Source organism: Porites lutea, chromosome 4, assembly GCF_958299795.1.
Source record: "Porites lutea chromosome 4, jaPorLute2.1, whole genome shotgun sequence".
Lineage (NCBI taxonomy): Eukaryota > Metazoa > Cnidaria > Anthozoa > Scleractinia > Poritidae > Porites > Porites lutea.
Genome location: NC_133204.1, coordinates 1,667,501 through 1,687,527, shown reverse-complemented (window position 1 = coordinate 1,687,527; position 20,027 = coordinate 1,667,501). Strand labels below are relative to the sequence as shown.

The 20,027-nt window shown below is 38.9% G+C and overlaps 1 protein-coding gene across 2 annotated transcripts in view; it reads right to left on the bottom strand.

Moving 5' to 3' along the window:
* Positions 1 to 1,902: 1,902 nt before the first annotated feature.
* The window catches only part of LOC140935174 (glutamyl aminopeptidase-like), a 39,111-nt gene continuing 20,986 nt past the window's right edge, over positions 1,903 to 20,027 (bottom strand). For both annotated transcript variants that reach the window (XM_073384706.1, XM_073384708.1), the window contains exons 6-21: positions 19,755 to 19,909; positions 18,513 to 18,626; positions 17,389 to 17,523; positions 16,775 to 16,840; positions 15,887 to 15,952; positions 15,230 to 15,414; positions 12,330 to 12,409; positions 10,171 to 10,295; positions 9,079 to 9,134; positions 8,422 to 8,572; positions 6,997 to 7,070; positions 6,035 to 6,145; positions 5,065 to 5,232; positions 4,496 to 4,639; positions 3,986 to 4,067; positions 1,903 to 2,563 (exon numbers count right to left, since the gene is read on the bottom strand). In XM_073384706.1, the coding sequence (XP_073240807.1) occupies positions 2,399 to 2,563; positions 3,986 to 4,067; positions 4,496 to 4,639; positions 5,065 to 5,232; positions 6,035 to 6,145; positions 6,997 to 7,070; positions 8,422 to 8,572; positions 9,079 to 9,134; positions 10,171 to 10,295; positions 12,330 to 12,409; positions 15,230 to 15,414; positions 15,887 to 15,952; positions 16,775 to 16,840; positions 17,389 to 17,523; positions 18,513 to 18,626; positions 19,755 to 19,909 (1,877 nt within the window). In that variant the 3' untranslated portion in view covers positions 1,903 to 2,398. The remainder of the gene's footprint in view (positions 2,564 to 3,985; positions 4,068 to 4,495; positions 4,640 to 5,064; positions 5,233 to 6,034; positions 6,146 to 6,996; positions 7,071 to 8,421; positions 8,573 to 9,078; positions 9,135 to 10,170; positions 10,296 to 12,329; positions 12,410 to 15,229; positions 15,415 to 15,886; positions 15,953 to 16,774; positions 16,841 to 17,388; positions 17,524 to 18,512; positions 18,627 to 19,754; positions 19,910 to 20,027) is intronic.

Genomic DNA, 20,027 nt, shown 5'->3' with positions numbered 1-20,027 from the left:
AGCCGACACTACAGCCGCCTGAATTTACTTTGTGAACGAGACCTGCGAGACGTCTGGGTCAGCCATCTGATCTTATAAAAGCGTACATGACAGGTGCACTGAAGCCTGACCTATCCATTATAGTATGTCCAGCGATCGTGATTCACTTTTACTCAATACGTAGTTTAGAAAGTTTTAATGTTGTTGAGTAAGTATTTTATGTTTAGGAAAGCTTGATATTATTTTGTACACAATTTATTATATCTTTCCTACCCCTTTTTTTCTCTATCTGGGAGTCTTTTCTGTAGCCTGCCAGCACGCAGGCTCAATTGTGCAAATTCGGGGAAAAATTTGGCAGCCGAACATGAGCAATCACTCAAGATGTGGGAAGGTGGGTGAGGGGTGGAAGTTGAGTTTTTGTCAGTTCCTTTTTTACTGTCGAATCGAATATTCTCCGCAGAAGCACTCCTGAAGGCAGCTCAAGATAAACATTCAAGGCACTACAAAAAGTTTGATCAACATCTGGACTATATTCTTCTGTATCCAGACAAGACCATATTGTCCAGGCCCTGCCTGGAAGTTCAGTACCTTTCACCCTAAACAAATATAAAGAAGAACTTAAAAAACCTTTTTCCAAGTTGTACTTTTGGTTGTGCAGGACCTCGGACATCCAAAGATATATTTCCTTGAAGAGGGGTCTGAGAGCAGTGAGCCAGGACCATCAAACCTTTCAGATACTGTCACGACAGCGTATTCAGAAGCGAACGAAAGAGGTGGTTCCTCAAGAATGTCAAGCTGCCAAGTTAAGACAAGTCCGTCAACTAATGGCGCAATAACTAAGACTTCCTACCCCCAAGAGGAAACAGCACCTATCCAACTTACTTTAAGGCATTTCCCGTGGACGATTACAGCTGAGGTACTTTCGGGCACTGGAAGCCGGGGTAGTTTCCTCGATCCGCAATCTGGTTTGCTGCAAATGTGCTTAAATTGACAGTTTGAGCAGCAGCAGGTCCTACGGTTGAAGTCACGACAGATGGCTGCTTGTTGTGAGTGGCCGGGGCGTGATGGAAGGTTGGGGGCAGTGGAAGGGGAGTCATAGGTGTTGGAGAAGGTAGTGGCGGAGGAAGCTGTGGAGGGACCAAAAGGCTGAGGAGGCCAGAGTACGATAGCCATAGGTGTGGCAATGGAAGCAGCTGCAGTAGGGAAGGGTCTCAAAATATCGTTGTAGAGTTGTTCGTTAACTTTGCCCCAGGCCATTGAAACATTAGAGGCAGCTATGTAGCGAAAGGCTGTATCAGACATAAGCCAGGATGATTCTTTAAGCTTTCTACTAAACTTGCAAATTTGGGGCTGAAAGGCAAGGGGGTCTAAGGCGGGGTGTGGGCAAAGCGATAAAACTGAGCGTAGGAAGACGTTCCAGGCTTCGAGCCACTGAGGAGGATAGCCTGTCGACGATACGTCGTTTATTGCGCTGATAAGGGACAAAATCTAGGGTGGTGGCGTCTTGAGGGTATTTGTGGGGGTGAAGTGCTCCCATACAGGTCACCCTTTGCCCCATAGACTCTTGTTACTCCTTGAACCCGGAAATTAGACATCTAGAGAGGTCTTTCCACCTCTCCAGTACCCAAGGGGGATTATCACCTCCACTCACAACCTTGGGAGATTATCACCTCTCACTATCCTGGGGGATTATCACCCCCTAAAGAGGATTATCACCTTTCCGCTTATAGATTTTGGATTTTTACACCAGTATGTAGAGATAAGTGACCTGCTGTCCATATTTGGAGTACTTCATCCCTTACCCCTTTTCCCCACAATAATTCTGGACTAGCAATTTGCTTCTATCTAAAGGGTTATTGGTTGGGAGCGTTACCTAACGATTTACAAGACAAGGACCGACGTGAAAGATAACGCTGCTACTAATGAAGTCAAAGACATGATCTTTATTTGGTTAAGTTTCCCTGTGTCTTTACTCTTTAAATTCTCTGACAGTCTGGCCCTAAAAAGGAGGTGCATCGTGAGAAAAAATAAAAATAAAATTTAAAAAAATATATATATCATAGTAATGAAAAGGACAACTGAAACGTGAACATCAAGCAAGACTAAAACGCATTCCCTCCAGGCAAAACAGACCTTTTGCAGTCATAACACCTGAAAAAAAAGCCTACATCATAAAGGCAACACTGTGAAAAGTGAACTTGAAACTTAAAAAGGTTTCAATATCGCTTAAACTTTTGTGATCTTTAAGGTGTTGTAGGTTTGAAAACGCTTGTCACACACAACGTACAAAACTGTTTAACGGAAAATGCCTCAGTTATAAACAAATTAATAATACTTGGTTTAGTGGTATTTTGCCAGATTCAAGCTATCTTCTACAGGCTTGCAGGAAAAATGAAGGAAAACAAACAAAAAAAAAACGTTAATTCAGTGATATCTTGTTCGACACAAGGAAATCCTTCAGCCAGTTCGCAACATCCTGCTCATGTTGCTGGCGCCATTGAATGTTTGCCAACACTCTTTCCTCTGCCTGCTGTTGAGCCCGCGCTCCAGAACCGCCAGCGTGTTTTTCGTTGAAGCTTTTCAACTAGAAAGACGAAAGGAAGTATAGACTAAGTATATGACAAGTTCATGACATTTTAACGCTGCTCTTCTTAGCAAGGTATTCATCCAGCTAAATTAACTTTCGTCAATAAAAGAGGAAGTGGCCTTGAAAAAAGTGACCAGTGCACGAACCTTTTTCTTGAAGTACTATATCTCAAACGAGTCACAGTGTTTTATCAAGATGTCAAACACTGAGAAGAGAGTTGAAAATACAACGCTCAGCAGCGGAGTATTTTTGACCAACTTCGAGGAGTTTGATATTAAATGCAGAGGAATATCATCACACTTAAATACGCAACTTATGCAGTTGAACTAAAAAGCCTAAAAAAATCAGGCTTACAGTTACGCCATTCGAGCCATTGACCTCTGAAATTCCGGTTCAGCGGTCTAACCAAGTGAACTAGCAAGTCAACTGGGAGTTGGTCATTAAATTGGTGCGTAGTATAACTGGGGAAGATGAAGACGAAAAAATGAATATATGAATTTCATATATTTCAACTGCGGGATGAAGAAATAAATCCAGAGAAGACATCACGTTGATGAAAAACTGAGTCGAATGTTTGATATTAGTTCTCAAACAAAACGATTTTAGATGGAGAAATCACGGATGCGCAAGTGAGGAGTTTTCATCTGATTCAGTTCTGAACAATGGCTGCGGTCACATCTACGACGTAACTAAAGTTTAACTTAAGATAGTGTCAAGTTACGTGATGTCACACCTAACTGTAGTTAGTGCTTTCGGTCGACATTTGGTCACACCATGCAGTTAACAACAGTTAGTTCTAATTAGCCTATGTAATTTTTTTGTTTGTTGTTTTTGGTTTCCCCTTCGCTTCACGCTTGGGTTTTATTTTACATATTTATATATGCTCATCTCGCACGTGCGAAAAGAAGTGTCACATTCTGATTGGTTGTTTGTTTGTAAATACCGAGGCGTAAATTTTCTAAGTATAGTTAGAACGAACAGAGAAGCGGTCACATTACCGAAATAGCTAACCATAGTTATCCCCGTCTTAACTATAGTTAGTCCAATCATTAAGAAATAGGGAGGGAAAGACGGATAATGGAAGTAATTAAGGGATTTTAATGAAAACTATGTAAGCTTTCAAATAGCCATCATAATCAAACTGGTGGCATCTTTCTGGCTCTTAGATTAAAAAATTGGCTCTTAGATTTAAATAAAAACCGAAAACTAAACTAAATGCAGAGACGAACCTCTATTAAGCGGCCAGTTACCAAAGCCCGACGGATAGATCTATCACGAAAGTGCTGGAAAACACAAGCTCTATTAAGTGACCAGCATGTTCTAAGCGACCACTACCCTTCCCAAAGGGTGGTCGCTTTATAGAGATCTCATTGTATTTTTTTAAAAAAGTCTTTAAGTTAAATATGAATGTTGACTTACATCTTGAAGTTCGAATTCAGTGGACATTCCTCCTGTCACGCTTGAAATTACAGTTCTGATAGCGAAAAATCCTCCACCAAACCTAAGGGTTAATGAAAATCTGTTTAAACAAGATTTAATATCTTGGGTTCTATTTATAATTAGTCGCTTACACATGTCAATATGAACACACATTATAGAAGCCGGATCCTCACACCTGCTTCAGTATCTTAAATGCAGATCTATTTGCCGACAAAACCGCTTATAAGGCAAACAAAGTAACACAAGAGACACGAATGCTTGGACGTTTGAGGCTGGACATGTATGGCACGACCGTGTAAGATATAAAACTGTAAATAAATATAAATGTATGAAATCAAATGTTTAGATACACAAGGTTGCATTAATCTCTTATAATAGATATCTTGGATAGACCGTAAATAAAGACGCAGCTTGGAAATGCAGTGTTTATTTTTTTAAAAAAATTAAAAGTCGTGCAAAAGTAGAATCTATAAAGAGACACACACTTACTTTTCCAGAATACCGGCCCAGTTAAGTTTAACAAACTGCCACGCTAACTGTCGCCCTAAAGGGTTATACATTGCGACATACGCTATAACTCTTGCAGTGTCCTGCATCTTTATCTTGGTAGGATCAAAGGAATATTGCAGATATCTATAAAAAGAGGAAATTGAAGTTGTGAAATAGTATTTTACGACATATTTGCAACAGGCATAGCTGAAGAGAGATTATACAAGTCAGCTTACAATACATCAATACATCGGATACCAGATGGATAGCAAATCCATGATAGATATACCCGAGAAAATTTTCCCCGAAATGCTTAGCCTAGCTTTGGCCAAGTAGGCACTTTTGGATCTATGAACTAAGGCTTTGATAAGAATAAGAATAAGATTTGTATGGAATCATAAGAGCAAAACGGGGATGCTAGTTCTTGGCAAGTAGACCATTTGGATGTTTTTCTTTCAGAATATTACGGCAAATCCCATAATTTCACAAATTAAATATTTTAAGACGTCACACTTTTAGGACTCAATAGAGTTATTGGATTGTAAATCTTAGGATAATTAATGCCGTACCTGCGTATGATCCAAGGTTCACTAGCGCCCGACAAACCATACAAAATCTTTCTTCTTTCACTTGCAACTGTTGTGTTCTGGAATTGTCCAAAGGCAAAATCCCACTCCTTCACTCCACCATTCTTTATTCCATAAAAGTAGACTAACGAACGGAAGTTAGCTGGAACGCTAAAAGTATGAAATACACAGAAAAAAATATCAATGTAGTTCAAGTGTCAAATGTTCAGAGCGCCGCCGTAAAGGAACTGTTTAGAGGGGTAATAAGGCTGAATGATCCATCATGTTCGCGGATCGAAACAATAGTTTATTCTTAAGCCCGGGTTCTCCACCAAATACGATGATTATAATGATTACGATTAAGGGCAATGTGTATCAGTCTACCACAGATCAACTGAGACTCTGACTAGCTTCTTTTTCCCTGTCCTTCGTAGTTGTTCAGCTCAGAAATTAACGCTGTGAAACTTCCATTAATACTGCTTGTTTCTCGTCTTGTACAGTCAAGCCAGGGGCAATTGCTTTTACAAACTCGAGTGGAAGAAAACACACAGTATAAATTTGTCGATGAAAGGTAGAAAATAACCAACTATAAGTTTGGTAATTAATCTGCAAGGTTGGACTAGAAATCCGGTCAAACGGGCACCTTGGTACAGGTAAAACCCGGGGTCAACCCCTATTCCCAAGCATGCCTCTTTTTTTAATAAACGACATTTAATGTTGCACAAATCCGCTAAGAAGACCCTACTATCGTTCTACCTCGTGCCAGGACCATCGCCTGAGATTGGATTGTGCAACATAAAACTATTTGGTCCCCTGCGCAATTTTCCCAAATTAGATGTATGAATATCTTTCCGCAAATCGATTAATGTATTGAGCAAGATCCTTTCAACTCATATATTTGCTTCAAACATTTTCTGGACAAAATGATCGTTTTGCCCGTTTATCCCGCGTGGCGTCTGTTTGATTTACTTACGGATTCTGAACGGGATCTTCCATCCATTTCTTAAAGTAGTTCGATGCGATTTTAAGGCAGGAAGATTCTCCTCCAGAGCACATTACATTTAATACCAAGCTTCTCTTCAATCTGTAAGAAAAACACATTATCAGCTGATTACAGTCAACTCCCTTTATTGCGGAGACCGTAGGGACCTCGAGTTAGTGCTCTCATCAGCGAGAGTCCGTAATAGCGGGAGTTTATTTCAGTCAAACGTCTGTAATGTTTTTGCCGGGGATTAAGTTGCTGTCCATACTATCGGGGTGTCCGTTATAACGAGGTGTCTGCAAGGCGAGAGTTGACAGTAATCCTTTTTCTCCTGACAGTAGACATAGTACAATTTTCCAAAATTATAAGTGGTCTACTATCAATGCTGCGTTCTGTTTGGTTGAGCTACTACTAGGATATATGTTATAGCCCACTAGTAGCGAAAAGCGCCGGCTTTGAAAACCAAAACAATGGCGGCTGAATCGCCTTTTGCTAGCTTAAGTTGTTTTGTCTCGATATTTTTGACCAACTAGTTGGATTTCTCTAAAACAATTATTCCTTTCGCCCTCATGGCCTCTGAGTCAATAGCCCATTCGGCCGAGCCCATTCGGGCTCGAGGAATAACTGTTAAATATATTGTAGTTAATTTTTATTTTTCCTTTGTTTTGACTTCATTAACATACATTTCCATACCTAAAAACAAAAGAGAAACAAAAATCATCTGAGATAACAAATTAACTACAACATATATTTTCAACTGGTAAAATCCTTAGATTTAAAAAGCACTATGCACAAGTTCTGCCAATGAGTTTTCACTTCATACTTCATGAACACCATTAGGATTTTGTCCACTAATGCAACAGTTTCAGCATTAGATCAAAAGAAAGTGAAATATGATAAAAGGGTATACTGTAGCAAAAAACAAAAGAAATATATAGCTAAGAATCACTTGCTTTTCAAGGTGGCTTCCAGTGTCGTTAAACCCAAGTTTTTTGTACTGGTCCATCGCTTGGTGTTGAAGATATTTCTAAAACAAATTAAACATTAAAATAAAACTTTTTATAAACACATTCTATAAGCAAATTGGCTAAACATACGCAAATTTTACGAGTGCTTTTGGTTTTTGGTGTCAGTACGGATCACAAATCATTCTATATCTGACCAAGAGCCATAACGAGACCATTATAGCGCCAGTGGCGCTTGATCTGACTAACTCACGAAGTAAAGAACTGTTTGACAATGTGAATATTATTCGCCCTTTTAACACCTGAAAAATTGATTGAATCGCAATGAGGTTCTTGAAAAGGTTTCTGCTTGAAAACTATTTCGGTGCACATAATTTTTCATTGGAATAACTTAGGTTTCAAGTGTTGCCGATGAGTTTGCTCGAAGATTTGGTACATGTTGGTCCAGCTTCATCCTACAAAATTTGGACGTAACAAGTTGGATTACTTTAAAGATCTGTTGAAATATTTTGGACGACTTTAGAACAGTTTGAATGAATTAAACACCTATCTGCAACAGACCCAGGGTTCTCACCGGGTTCTCGGAGAAAACGTCACCAGTTTCGCTTATTTTCCATGCACTGCGAGAAGAACTAACCAATTTATACTTTTTTATGCGAGATCGACTACCTGCACCCTTCGATTTCTTTGTCAGTGTAACAATGTTTTATACTTTTGCTTCTTTTAAACAAAAATGACAATAACGAAATACACTGGCTTTGTAGGCGCCACAATAGAAAGTGACCGGGGTAGAAAAACGTTAGCCGGGTAGAGACAAACTGTTCGGTAGGTGTCAGGGATCTGAAATTAACATTGGGTAGACTGAATTAATCGACCTGTGGGTAGGTTTTCACCTTTGGGCCAATTTTAACGGATCCATCACCACCCAGCAATACATGCTGGATCTATTTAAAGGACTTGTGTCGACAAATGCCGCAAAGAACAAACAGTAGGAACGGCCACCAAGCTGAATGGAATATGAATGCCGTTTGTAACTTATAACTGTGCTTGGGAGACATTTTTGTTTGACGCGAAGCTGTGGTTTTGTTATTTACCAGTAATTTCTACACTAACGTTGAGTTCCATAGAGAATTAAGGACTGACGCGTAATAGGCAATACTAAAAAAAAGACCTAGACAGGCGTGACACAGTCCTTTAAATGGCCTTCACAACTCAGGGGGCACCCAACGACGGTTTCCTCTTAAATACATTGAAAACACTGGTTAGGCTGTCCAGAGTACTTTAAGATATCTAGAAATTGCATTTTAAGGGGCACTAAAAAATTTGTATCTGAAAACAGAAAACAACTGTTGGGTGCCCCTGACAACTGACAGCAACTGGGGAGGGAACTAAAGCGTTGGCATGTGAACTAACCTCTAAGTACTTAGTTGCTGGGCTTGACTGCGGTAGAATGCCGCTTATATAGTCCATCCCAGAACTTACTGCAGCCAGAGGTACATATTCGTCTTCTTTTGACATGTACTTCGTTAAGTTTAGCGGAACAGTATATTTGATGTATCCAGCTCTAGATGAACACAATACACTAGGTTTAGTAGCCATTTACTGCCGAATCAGTCATTAAGATGGAAAAGGAAAATAAAAGCGACGATTGCAAGGAGGGATTATGCCTAAGTATGATCATATTTATTATTAATAATGCACAACAAGATAAACCTCTAATTTTTGTGGGTGAAGTACGAAATGTACCAGATATACAGATTGCACATTACTCTTTTTTAAACTGAATACAAAATAACACAAAAATATACAAATATAGGAAAAAAAGGCAGAACAGTTACTCTTCTTGGCGAAACTAAAAATATATTGAAGGCAACAAAAGAACTCTTGTTTATTGCTCGCGCTTTTACTCTTCATTGGCTTTTAACTGGGCGACTTGACCTAACTGGTCAGAAGCAAACTAAAATCGGAAAGTGGTGGTGATTCAACAACAAAATTAAGAATTAGAAATGGCTGCAGAGGAACCAATCAGATTTGAGCAATTTTTTATAGATAGAATTAGTCTAGATATACCTGGCTAGATTAAAAGCATCATCTAACATCCCAGCACGGTCTGTTACTTGGAATTCCTGCAAATCAGTTTTACAAAATCATTCACCTTTAACACGGTCAACGTTGATATAAACAGAAGTACAGTATAATTTACAATACTATTATTGGCATTAGACTTGGAGTAAAACCTAGCTCCATCATTATCATTATCATTGACGTAATATAAACGTACACGTGCGCTGTCCCTAGTCGTAGGGGGTACTCTGGATTTCAAGTGACGGGGATGATCGAACGGTTGCAAATATCAAATCACCCAAAAATCCCTAGGGCTTCCAACCAAACCTCAAAAAATCCCTGGACCAAAACTTAACTCCCCAGAAAACCATGACGAATTTCCGTGCCCTAAAAATTTCCAGAAAGCAGTAAATGATATAACACGAAAAATGAAGTTAGAAATGGAAACTTTGTGTTTTCGGCCGGGATACCCCGGCAATACCGACGAACTTCAGACTGTTTTGAAAACCCAAAAAATTCCCTACTTAAACCAAAGGGCGTCGCAAGTACTTGCGTGTTATGTCCCAAGTGAGGACCGGGCTTTAAACTACAAAGACGACGGTAGCGACAACGATAAAGAGTAGCCTGAGAAAAAAGCCGACATTTCGCAACACTACCACTGGTTTCCCCGCGAAATGACGTCTGAGAAACGAGCGCAGAAATTCCGTTCTGATAACGTGTCACTTCCCAGACCTGGGTAGTGCTTCTGATTGGTTGAAGCAAATATCCCACCCGGCAAGACCAATCCAATAGTCTATGATCTGAAGCACTATCCAGACCCGGGTAGTGACGCGTCATCAGTATGGAATTTCTGCGCTCTTTTCTCAGACGTCATTTCGCGGGGAAACCGTTGGTGGCTTCGCGAAATGACGGCTGTTTTCTCAGGCTAGTTAAAAAGCAATGGGTTTATACTCTTAACACCAAGCTTAGTCTAAATGTGCATTACACTTCTTGTACATTTCTTTCCCGTCTCATAAACAGCATTAAACATTTTAAAAGAAAATAAATCAGCTCTTTAAACCCTTATTCCTATTAAAGTCTTAGGTCATTAATACCGACCAGATGGCTTTTGTTCATTTGGCTAGTTAGCTGCTCCCATTGCTGTTGAGGATAATTGATTCTGTAAAATCCAGTTTGACCAACATTTCCCTTGAGCCAGCCACTTCCATCCCAGCTGATTTCAACTACAAAAAACACACATTAATGTACGGGTGAGAAAGTTCCTGCATGAGTCCAGTCCAGGTGTTAAACTTTCTAACAAATGCATATTCAATTCTCTCGAACACCTTTGGGACCAACACCATGTGTCCGTCTTAGAGAGATGTCCGTCTTATTGAAAACCAGCTAAAGAGGAGAAACGAAAGGCAGGGACTAAATCTAAGTGTCTGTTTGAGCGAGGTGCCTGTTAAAAGAGAGTTGACTCTACCTTGATTCCTCCGGAAAAAGTGGAGAGTTTCACTTACTGTATACACTGAAACCTGCTGACGACACATTTAGCGGACACCCTGTGTTGAGCGAACGAATGGCTCCGTTTGTTTTAAAAGTTTATTCCCATATTTTCTGAAAAAGGAACCATTATTTAGGGGACATCTCTATTAAGCGGGCACCAACGAATGCCTTATCGATGTCGGCTGAATAAAGGTTTCATTGTATAAGCACCTCTCCCAAGGATGAACGCAAATTGCTTTGCAAATTGCGCCTAGCTCGTCTTCAAACAAAAATGTAACAAACAAACAACAAATATGTACATAGCAGCATACTGGCATATTGTAACACTTTAATCACCGCAAATGTTGACCTAAGTTTTAAAAAAATGTCTGGATGCATGCACGTAATTTTTGGGTTGCCCTGTTTAGATAGTCAAATACAGTGAAACCTGTATTAAGCGGACACCGTATTAAGCGGACACCCTCTGTTAAGCGGACAGCAGCCGAAGTCCCAAAAGTAATTTCCCTTATTTACTTTAAATGAGACCTTTATTAAGCGGACACCTCTATTAAGCGGACGCGGACACCTAAAAAGTACCTGAAATGGTCATTTTTATTGTTGCCAACCTGTATTAAACGGACACTTGTAATCAAATTCCACCACCAAACATGCCAGACATCCGAAATGCGAAAGATTGCCTCAAATTGCAACCTACAAATTTTTCGATTTTTACGTTAAAAAACGACTTGACGAACTTATTTGATTAGTTTCATAGTACAGTATTGTTTTCTATTTCGTTTTCTTTGTATAGAGCTTGTTTCACTCATCTGTTTTGTTTAAATTTGAGTTGAAATCTATGTTTATGGTACTATGATCAATTGGTTCACTTTGATAAAGAAATTAATGCAAAAGTAAATCGTCATAGTCTCTGGGAGTATTCTAAATGTTCCTACTGGCATTTGACACCTCATATGAAGTTATCTATCGAAACCTGTATTAGACGGACACCCTGTATTAAGCGGACACTACAGCATTCCCCGAGGGTGTCCGCTTAATACAGGTTTCAATGTACCAGCGTTTACTGTCAGTCGGGCGGCCATCTTGGTAACCTGAGATCAAGCTCTACTATCCTTTTGCTTGGTAAATATGAAAGCTGCACAAATTGGACCTGATCTCAAGCACCATCTTGGTTTCATATATACTGAGTGTAACCTGAGGAGGGGAATCAAATCCACCGGTATAGGGCCCAGCGTCCTAGGTACATTTAAAACTATAAAGTAGGATGGCGCCCGTTACAGTACGCATTCGATCTCAACGGTCGTACAAAAATAAAAGAAACCTTGAACCGTCCATTGCTTTGAAAAGTTGGTGAAGTGCTTCAATAGAAAACTCAACTGCAATCAAGGGACGTGTACATGCCCCTGAATGAGTAACATATCTTTCAAAATGAGTCTTATTCACTAATTCTTATTCACCAGAATGAACTGAACACACTATCGAGTAGGAGTGCATGTGTCATTTTCGGGGAAGACCTGTGAGAGGAAAGTCTTCGTAGTTACTTAAAGGCCTGTACTAGAGGCGAAGAAATCAGCCATATGGTTACAAATATTTCCTACGTAGGAGGATAATGCGTTAACTACGCGAAAAAAATTTTTTAAGGGAGATTGGCAATTGAATGATGCAAACGATGTATACAAGAATGGAGCAACAACAACAACAACAACAAATAATAACTACAGCAAATTGCAATACAAAGACACGCGTTGATTATCAGATCGTTTAGTTCCTACCTGAAGTTTTATTTAGCGGCTTGGAAATAGTCTGATTGTTAGCCTCGGTTATGTATGTAAACGGTACAACCCATGTGTAGCTAAAATAAAATGATAAAAAAAAACATGAGGCCTATTGATTAAAGCTAAGTAAACTAAACATACTCAAGAACTAGAGAAATATCGGAGATTGGGGGAAAAATTAAGCGAAAATTTAGTGCCTATAGCTTCTTAGTTTTGCTGAAAATGTGATAACAGTATCAGTTACCTATGGACTGGTTTGATGGATTTTAAAATTTGGCTTTGGGCCCGAAAGAAGTTACCGGGAATTTCGAGAAACAGGTCCAAGCCAAGAACTAATTTCAATCTCAATCCCGTGATTCCAAACGCATTAAAGGAGCTGTGTCACGAAATTCAGCCAAATTAAGAAATTACAAATGCCCGTTAAATTAAGAGAAACATAAAAGGAACCGGTTAAAACTTTAAAGGAAGGTTAAAATAACATAACAGAAACAAGAGATGCCACGGATGGGCAAAACTGAAGGAGATTGAAACGGATTGAAATTAGGATTTTTGAAAACTGTTCAGCCTAACAGTTTTTCAAAGTTGATCCCTGCTGCTTGCAACTTCAAAAATAATGCTCAGGAGACATATTTGTATGTCTCGGATCTCTAATTTTGTCGTTTCCATGTAATTTTTTTGCTTACTTTAAAGTGCCCATCACCTAAAATTTATTATTTTCTTATCTGAAACTACACCTTATTAAAATAACTTCTGCGAAAAAATTTCGCGATTTGAACGAAAGACAATTTTTTTAGAATTTTTTAGAAACGTTCAAATTTTCCGCCATTTTTGCACACTATTCGTCTTAGTCTTCTCTCGGAGTATGGTGTCATAACGTACTTTAAGGAACACGTGACCTTATCGACAGGAAAACATTGAGAGTTCTTATAGGTTTTTCTTTTTCAGTAAAACTTTCTTCTTGCGAAGACATTGTGATTCAATCCTTAATTGTAATTTATCTTTTTTGTGTACAGCTGGTGAAGGTAAGGTAATGCAAGTTCCTTAATTTACGTGACATGACGTCATATGTGAGCCTGCTAGTTTGCATGATCAGCGGCGCAGGTGTACCGCAAAAATGTAGACTTCAAAAATTGGTAAAAAAATCGCGTTTTGTTCAAACCGCAAAATTTTTTCGCAGAAGTTATTTTACTAAGGTATAGTTTCAGATAAGAAAATATAAAATTTTAGGTGATGGGCACTTTAAGTTCCATAACGATTGAGGGCGAGTAATTGGCAAAATTAAACAAAATGAACTGGACTGCCGTGACACAGCCCCTTTAAACAGGTCACCAAAACATTCCCGACATGATAATTCACTCATGTTAGTGGTGACTAGTTCAACATGCTCAGAATTTCGGCTTTTTGGACGCCAATGCCTTTTCACTTCATAGTTATAAATTTAGCCAAGCCTAATAGCGGAGCTCCTGTTAAATACTAACCATTTACGTTGAAAAAACTCAACGTTCAACCATCACAATTAAGCCCACGATCCAAGAAACGTAACAACTGTTCAGCGGATAACCACAAAGAAATAAGTTGACTCAATGGTAGTGCAAAAGGAGGATTATGCAGTCTTCTTATGATGTTCTGCCCCGGAATATATTATCGAATTGGTTTGCGACGTCATCACTTTAAAGATGGATGCATTGAGTAAACAACTCCATCAAGCTCCCGTCTTCGGGCAAGATACAGACGTGATTTACTTGTACTCTTGCGATTTGAATACCAAGTTCGACTTTACAGTACCTTCTCTGCAATTCTTATGGCTGAATGTGGTCTTCGGCCAATTCGTTTTTGTCAGTTCTTTGGTGAAGAGGCGTCAACATATGTTACCGGCCAACAGGCGAATTTTGGATTAACTCGATGGCGTGAGATTTCCATTCATTGTACAGGTTATGGAGAAAGTTCAAAAGAAAGCTCAGTTTTCTTTTTGTGGGCAAAGGAAATTTACTGCTTTCGGCATTATGAAATTGTTCTTCGAGGAATTCAACCTTATTTGCTTCACGGTGGAGCGTTTGACCTGTTTTGAACTGCAACCAAGGCAGCGACGTTTTGGAGAATTTTGAGGTACATTTTTTACTCTATGGTCAAGGAAATAACTTTTTTAAAAGGAAATTTATGTATTAATAAATGTTTCATAGACGTTTAATTCATTCTGGTATCGGTGTTTAACGAAAAAGTACAAAATATGCTCCGATTGGATTCAAATTGTTACTGTCTGTTCTTTAATAAAGTGTGTATTGTTGGTCGAAAAATCATCTCCGTCGCTCACGATGCATCCAAAATGGCCACGTTACACGCAAAAAACTGCGAAAAATTGCCGCATGGAATTATGGGAAGACTGCATAATCCTCGTTTGGTAGTTGCACATGAGTCCGGGTAAGGCAGGTCAAGCGGTACAAATTAAACCCCCTTTTAACACCTTTGTCTTTGATCATGATATGGATGGCGTGTATCATTGTATACAAAAACGAATGGCCGTTTTTTCAGTCTGGGTAAGCGTGTCACACTCGGTCGTACGTACGGCCAATTGAGTCAGAACCAAACCGAAATCTCTTGACATTACCAGATTTTCTTACCAAAAGGGCTCCATTATAATTGTAATTATTATTCATTCAAAATATTTCTGACTGGTTCGAATCCCTCAGCCTACAGGCTCGGTGGATAACATCCTCCTAGATTTGCATAATTCTTTACATCATACTCAGCCTCATTCAGTAACTGCTAATGTTGGCGGATTTCCACTAAAATATGAGAGTTTCAACGCCCAAACAGATTTCAAGTCCATTTCACACTATTAACAATCATTATTATTAACAATTAACAATTTCATATCAATACTTAAGTTCAGAACTTACTTGAATGGGCTCGTGTATTTTGTCGTTACATTTGTGTTGCGGTCGTAAAGAAACCTTTCCTGTGACACGGTATATGTATTTCCACTCTTCTTCGTAAATGTTAACACAGGGTAACCCATTTGCAGCGTCCAAGTGTCCATCATCTGCTTGACGCTTTTACAGCCGCCAGGCTGTACACAACTCTCCTACAGAGAAAAATTATGGTGTACGAAGTGTTCAAGTGCGTTCTTTGATATACAGCTAGATTGGAAAGAAGCCTTAAAGCAGCTCTTTCGCAACAAAAGAGACACTGTAATGAATTTCCTTAAGGGCTGAAAACAAAATTGGTGCTCTGAAAGTTTTTCTTCCATGAAGTAGACACAAACGAAGCTCCTGGTCAAACTCAAGGACAAGCCAGCATAATATGGTTATAAAGCTACGTTTGGGAAATACTCTCTTTATTTTTTATTCTCTATGACAATGTGAAATACCGGAACAAATTATACAAACGGTATTGACACTGCACTAGGAATAAAATCACTTATTCATGTTTAACGATAAAAATCTTTAAAGACGACGTAAATTTGCAGGTGAACGCAACTTTCCCATACAAACTTCTCTGACGGATCAGGTTTTATGTCTAATTCAGAGCAGCGACCAGAACTGATTTGTAATTACCTCTTCAAGAGCTTCCCACAAGTCATCTGTGACTGCATTTCCATACAGATGTTTGTTGAGGTAACGCTATAGAATATATCACAAAGAAACACGGTGTTACTTCCGACCTCGATTTCTCGATCGATGGATCAATCAATCAATCAATCAATCAATCGTTTATTTACCAACCTAACGTCTACCGAGCCAAAATGTTACACTGTTTATGTTTCCTACCGTATTTCACAATGGCTAAAATCTGCACCTACTTTATAAAACCCAAAGACTAAGAAACACACCCGGCCCTTCACCGTTGCACATACCAAGTGAATGTAACATCTAATGGAAGGGAGTAAATCTCCAATTCGGACCCGATGAGCAAGAGGCCAGCAATTCTAAAATTCTTACGACAGAACTGCTCAAACTTTGTATTTTTTTTTTCTGAACATTTAGCCAGCAATATTTTCTAAAACAGATAGTTGTTCATGGTGACGTTTCCAGTTTTTGAAACACATGCTTGGCCAAACATTTATTAACTTTAAAGGTAAACTAGACTAACTAGAAAGAAAAGGAAAGAAAAAACAAAAAAATTAATATTTGGTAGAAACAAAAATAACGTTCTTTGGAACAGATATTATTAACTTATGGTTAACTAAGCATTAACTATTCATCTCCTTACTTTTCGTTGTAATAGTTAAGGTATTTTTGACGTAATGGTACCCAATTAGTAAAATCTGATTGACATAATTGCGTCATGAGAGCTCAGAAAAATTGGACAAGCCAAGTTCGTTCTTGCACTATTATTAAGGGTAAGGGTTCCGGTTTTAGGCTAAACAGGAAAGATACAATAAAACGTCCATGGTGACAAAAATACCAGTACCACTCCAGTGACGTAAAATCAGTTCCACTTACATTTAGACCTTTCAAAAAGACATCTTCCCCGAGAAAGAATTTAAGCATGCGAATGACTGAGGCTCCCTATAAACAGCCAATAATGCTATTAGCATTTAATTCCAAAAAGGTTCGATTATATACAATCATACAATAGGACTTTAAAAGGTAAGAATTAACATAAAAAATAAAATTAAATCAACACCGCATATTTCTATAAAATTTGTTTGGTGAACAGCATTAGATCATCACGAGTCTTCATAGCCAATAACATCACGGCTTAAGTGACAGACGACCCAATAACATCGCGACGTAAGAGACCAATCAGGTCAATTACCAGAGTTTTTATACCATCATCTGACGTGATACAACTCCCGTTGACTCTGAAAATGACTACCGCACAGGTTAATCACTGTAAACAACACCCCACACTGTATTAGATGTTGAGTTATCCTCTTTGATCTAAAAGTGAGTTGGGTAGCCTTTGTACATAAAAGTAAGTCTATGGTGCAAAGTGTCGATAACAAACTTAAAAAAAGAGAGCGACCGTATTCTTCGTAATTCAATCGCTTCCACACAAATTAAATATTTCAATTAGTTATCAGTGACGTTTGTTTATGTGTTTTAAGGAATACCTTATTATATGAGATAGAGTCAAATATTTCATTGATTTCATCCGGATGATTGACGGGAACCTTGATTGGGTGAGAGTTTTGCAAACCGTCGAGTGAAAATGCAGACTTCATATCAGCTACCACAAACCGTTCAAGCTAAGAACAAAACATACAAAAGTAAACACTTCAGCTTTCCATTTATTGTCATAAAAATGAAGGCTTTTTGGGCTCGTCTTCTAATAGAATTTACAAATAAAGTTGCAATTTGGCTGTAAATGTCTAAACTGAGGCTGGTAAGCGTTCTTTTCCCACATTGACCTGTTTGCAAGATAATTCTTAATACCTGCTTAATACCTTAATACCTTAATCTGCTTGCAGTGTCAACTATATCGGATACAACGGGAAATTTTCCCCATTTTGGCATTTTAAGTTTTATCGTGATGCACAGTCTAGATGGCAGCCGTTTGTGGTTATGACGTAACTTAAACTCACGTGACCTATCATCGTATAAACGTGCTATAAAACTTCAAGACTCGATATAAATGTACAGCGGAACCTCTATATACCGAACCTCTATGACAACTAAGTCCTCGGTGTAACGAACGATTTTCTTTTCCCCAGTAATGGTAAAGTATATATGTAAAAGAACTTCGATATAACGAAACCTCGTTATAGCAAACAAATTTTGCCAGTCCCTTGGCACTTCGTTTTATCGAGGTTCCTGACTGTATCAGATTTAGCTGCGTTAAAGTACAGAGGAATACAGATCCTTTTCTCTCCGCTTCATGAAGGCAGAAAAGGCTAGTCCGACAACTCGGCTCATACTATGCCGACCAAGGGCATTTGCCTTGCTAGTATCCTTTCCAGTTTACCATGGAATGGCTAACACTATCAGGGCTCGAAAAAAGCCTGTCCGGTGGTCCGGGACAGATAGATTTTCTTGCTGGACAAGTTACTTTTAAAGCTTGCTTGCGCAATGGGCAAGAGTCCAGGAAAGTCATCCTCTAACAAAATCATTAACTATAAAGACAAGGGAGAAGTGGCCCAGTGAGCAAGCAAATTGTGAGAGCTGCAATGCCTTAATTCAAGCTTTCGATATCCTGACTATATATGTTTCCAAATTTATAGCACGTTACTTAAGTTACCGGTTTCCAGTCAGGCTCTGTATGATTGACTCCATAATACTCTACAAAGCTTGCAAATCCTTCATTAAGCCACAGGTCATCCCACCATTCCATTGTGACTAAATTACCAAACCACTATATAAGGCAGCAAATAAAAGAGGAGCTGTTAGTAAAAAAGAGTTCATAGATGCTTGAGTTGTAAATTTACCAGCAAGTCTTAATACTATCAAAAACAGAAAATTTTGCGAACATTTCAGACAGTTCTGAATCCGTTCCTGTTTTTTTTTTTATTATAATTACTTTTTTATTTTTGTGATCAATTAAATCCCGACATACTGAATAAACTGTGGCAATTAAAAATGGGGAAAAACCAAACTAGTCTTTGAGTCTTCAGCACATAAAGCCAAAATTGGGCACGTGTTAACGAGTTCCATTTTGCCAAGGTAACCTTTTGCGGCACGGAAATCACCACAATTTGTTTACTAGTGATTGGGCCATTTATAAAAAAGAAATGTGCTCCTCTGATCCATCGAAAAAATGCTGAAAAATGTTAATGTTGAAAATCGTCGCGAAATATTTGCATGCCTTTTGATAGAATTTGGTGCTTATTAAGACAGACTTGCATGTCATGTGACGAGAAAATTTGTAATCTTAATTTGTTATGGCCCCGGTCAAGTCGGTCAGTAGTCGCGTGACGGGGCAGAGCATAGTTAGTGAGACTGGTTATGAAAGCCGGCAAACATCAGAGAGAAAACAATGTTGCTGTAGTTTATGTTGGAAGCTCCCTGACCGTACACAATCCTTTGTTTTTAGTTCCCAAATTGTGACTGATTAAATTAATGCGATGTTTCTATTGGTCAGTTAGTTCAAATTGATAGGAATGCCATTGAACGATGTGCACTGTCAAGTCCACAAAAACATATAACAAAGAAGTCTGTTGGGCTTTATAACCATTCCACTTTAATAACTATGGACAGAGTTAGAAACAAACTCCCTGACCTGAACTTTTCAGGACTTATCTCATATGTTCTTAAAATTCAGTTTCACTAAATGAACAGAAAGTGTTTATGTATGAAAAACGGGATGGTAATCTGATCGGCTGCTGTCCCGCGCGCTACCCTGGCCGGGTGACGGAGGTTTTTCTTTCTTATCTTATCCTTTTGAGAACGGACCACAGCAGCCAGGGTGGCCTGCTGTCCCTAGGCCTCATTATTCCGAACGAATAAATAAAATATTGATTTTCTTTTGAATATTTCAACTAACCTGGTGGGCCAGTTCGTGTGATACAACATCTGCCACACGTTTCTTGTTGGATTCTGATGACTCACCAGGCTTGTACAACAGTGCCGTCTCTCGGTAAAGTATTAAACCCCAGTTCTCCATTGCACCAGCAGCGAAGTCAGGGATAGCAATCATGTCTACCATAGTAAAAAAAGTTAATGACTACAATATCGCGAGCGTTAATCTTTTTGATTTTCTACACGATTTTGATTGAATTAGTTCAGCATGGCGAGTCAAGGAGACATGGTTCTGTCA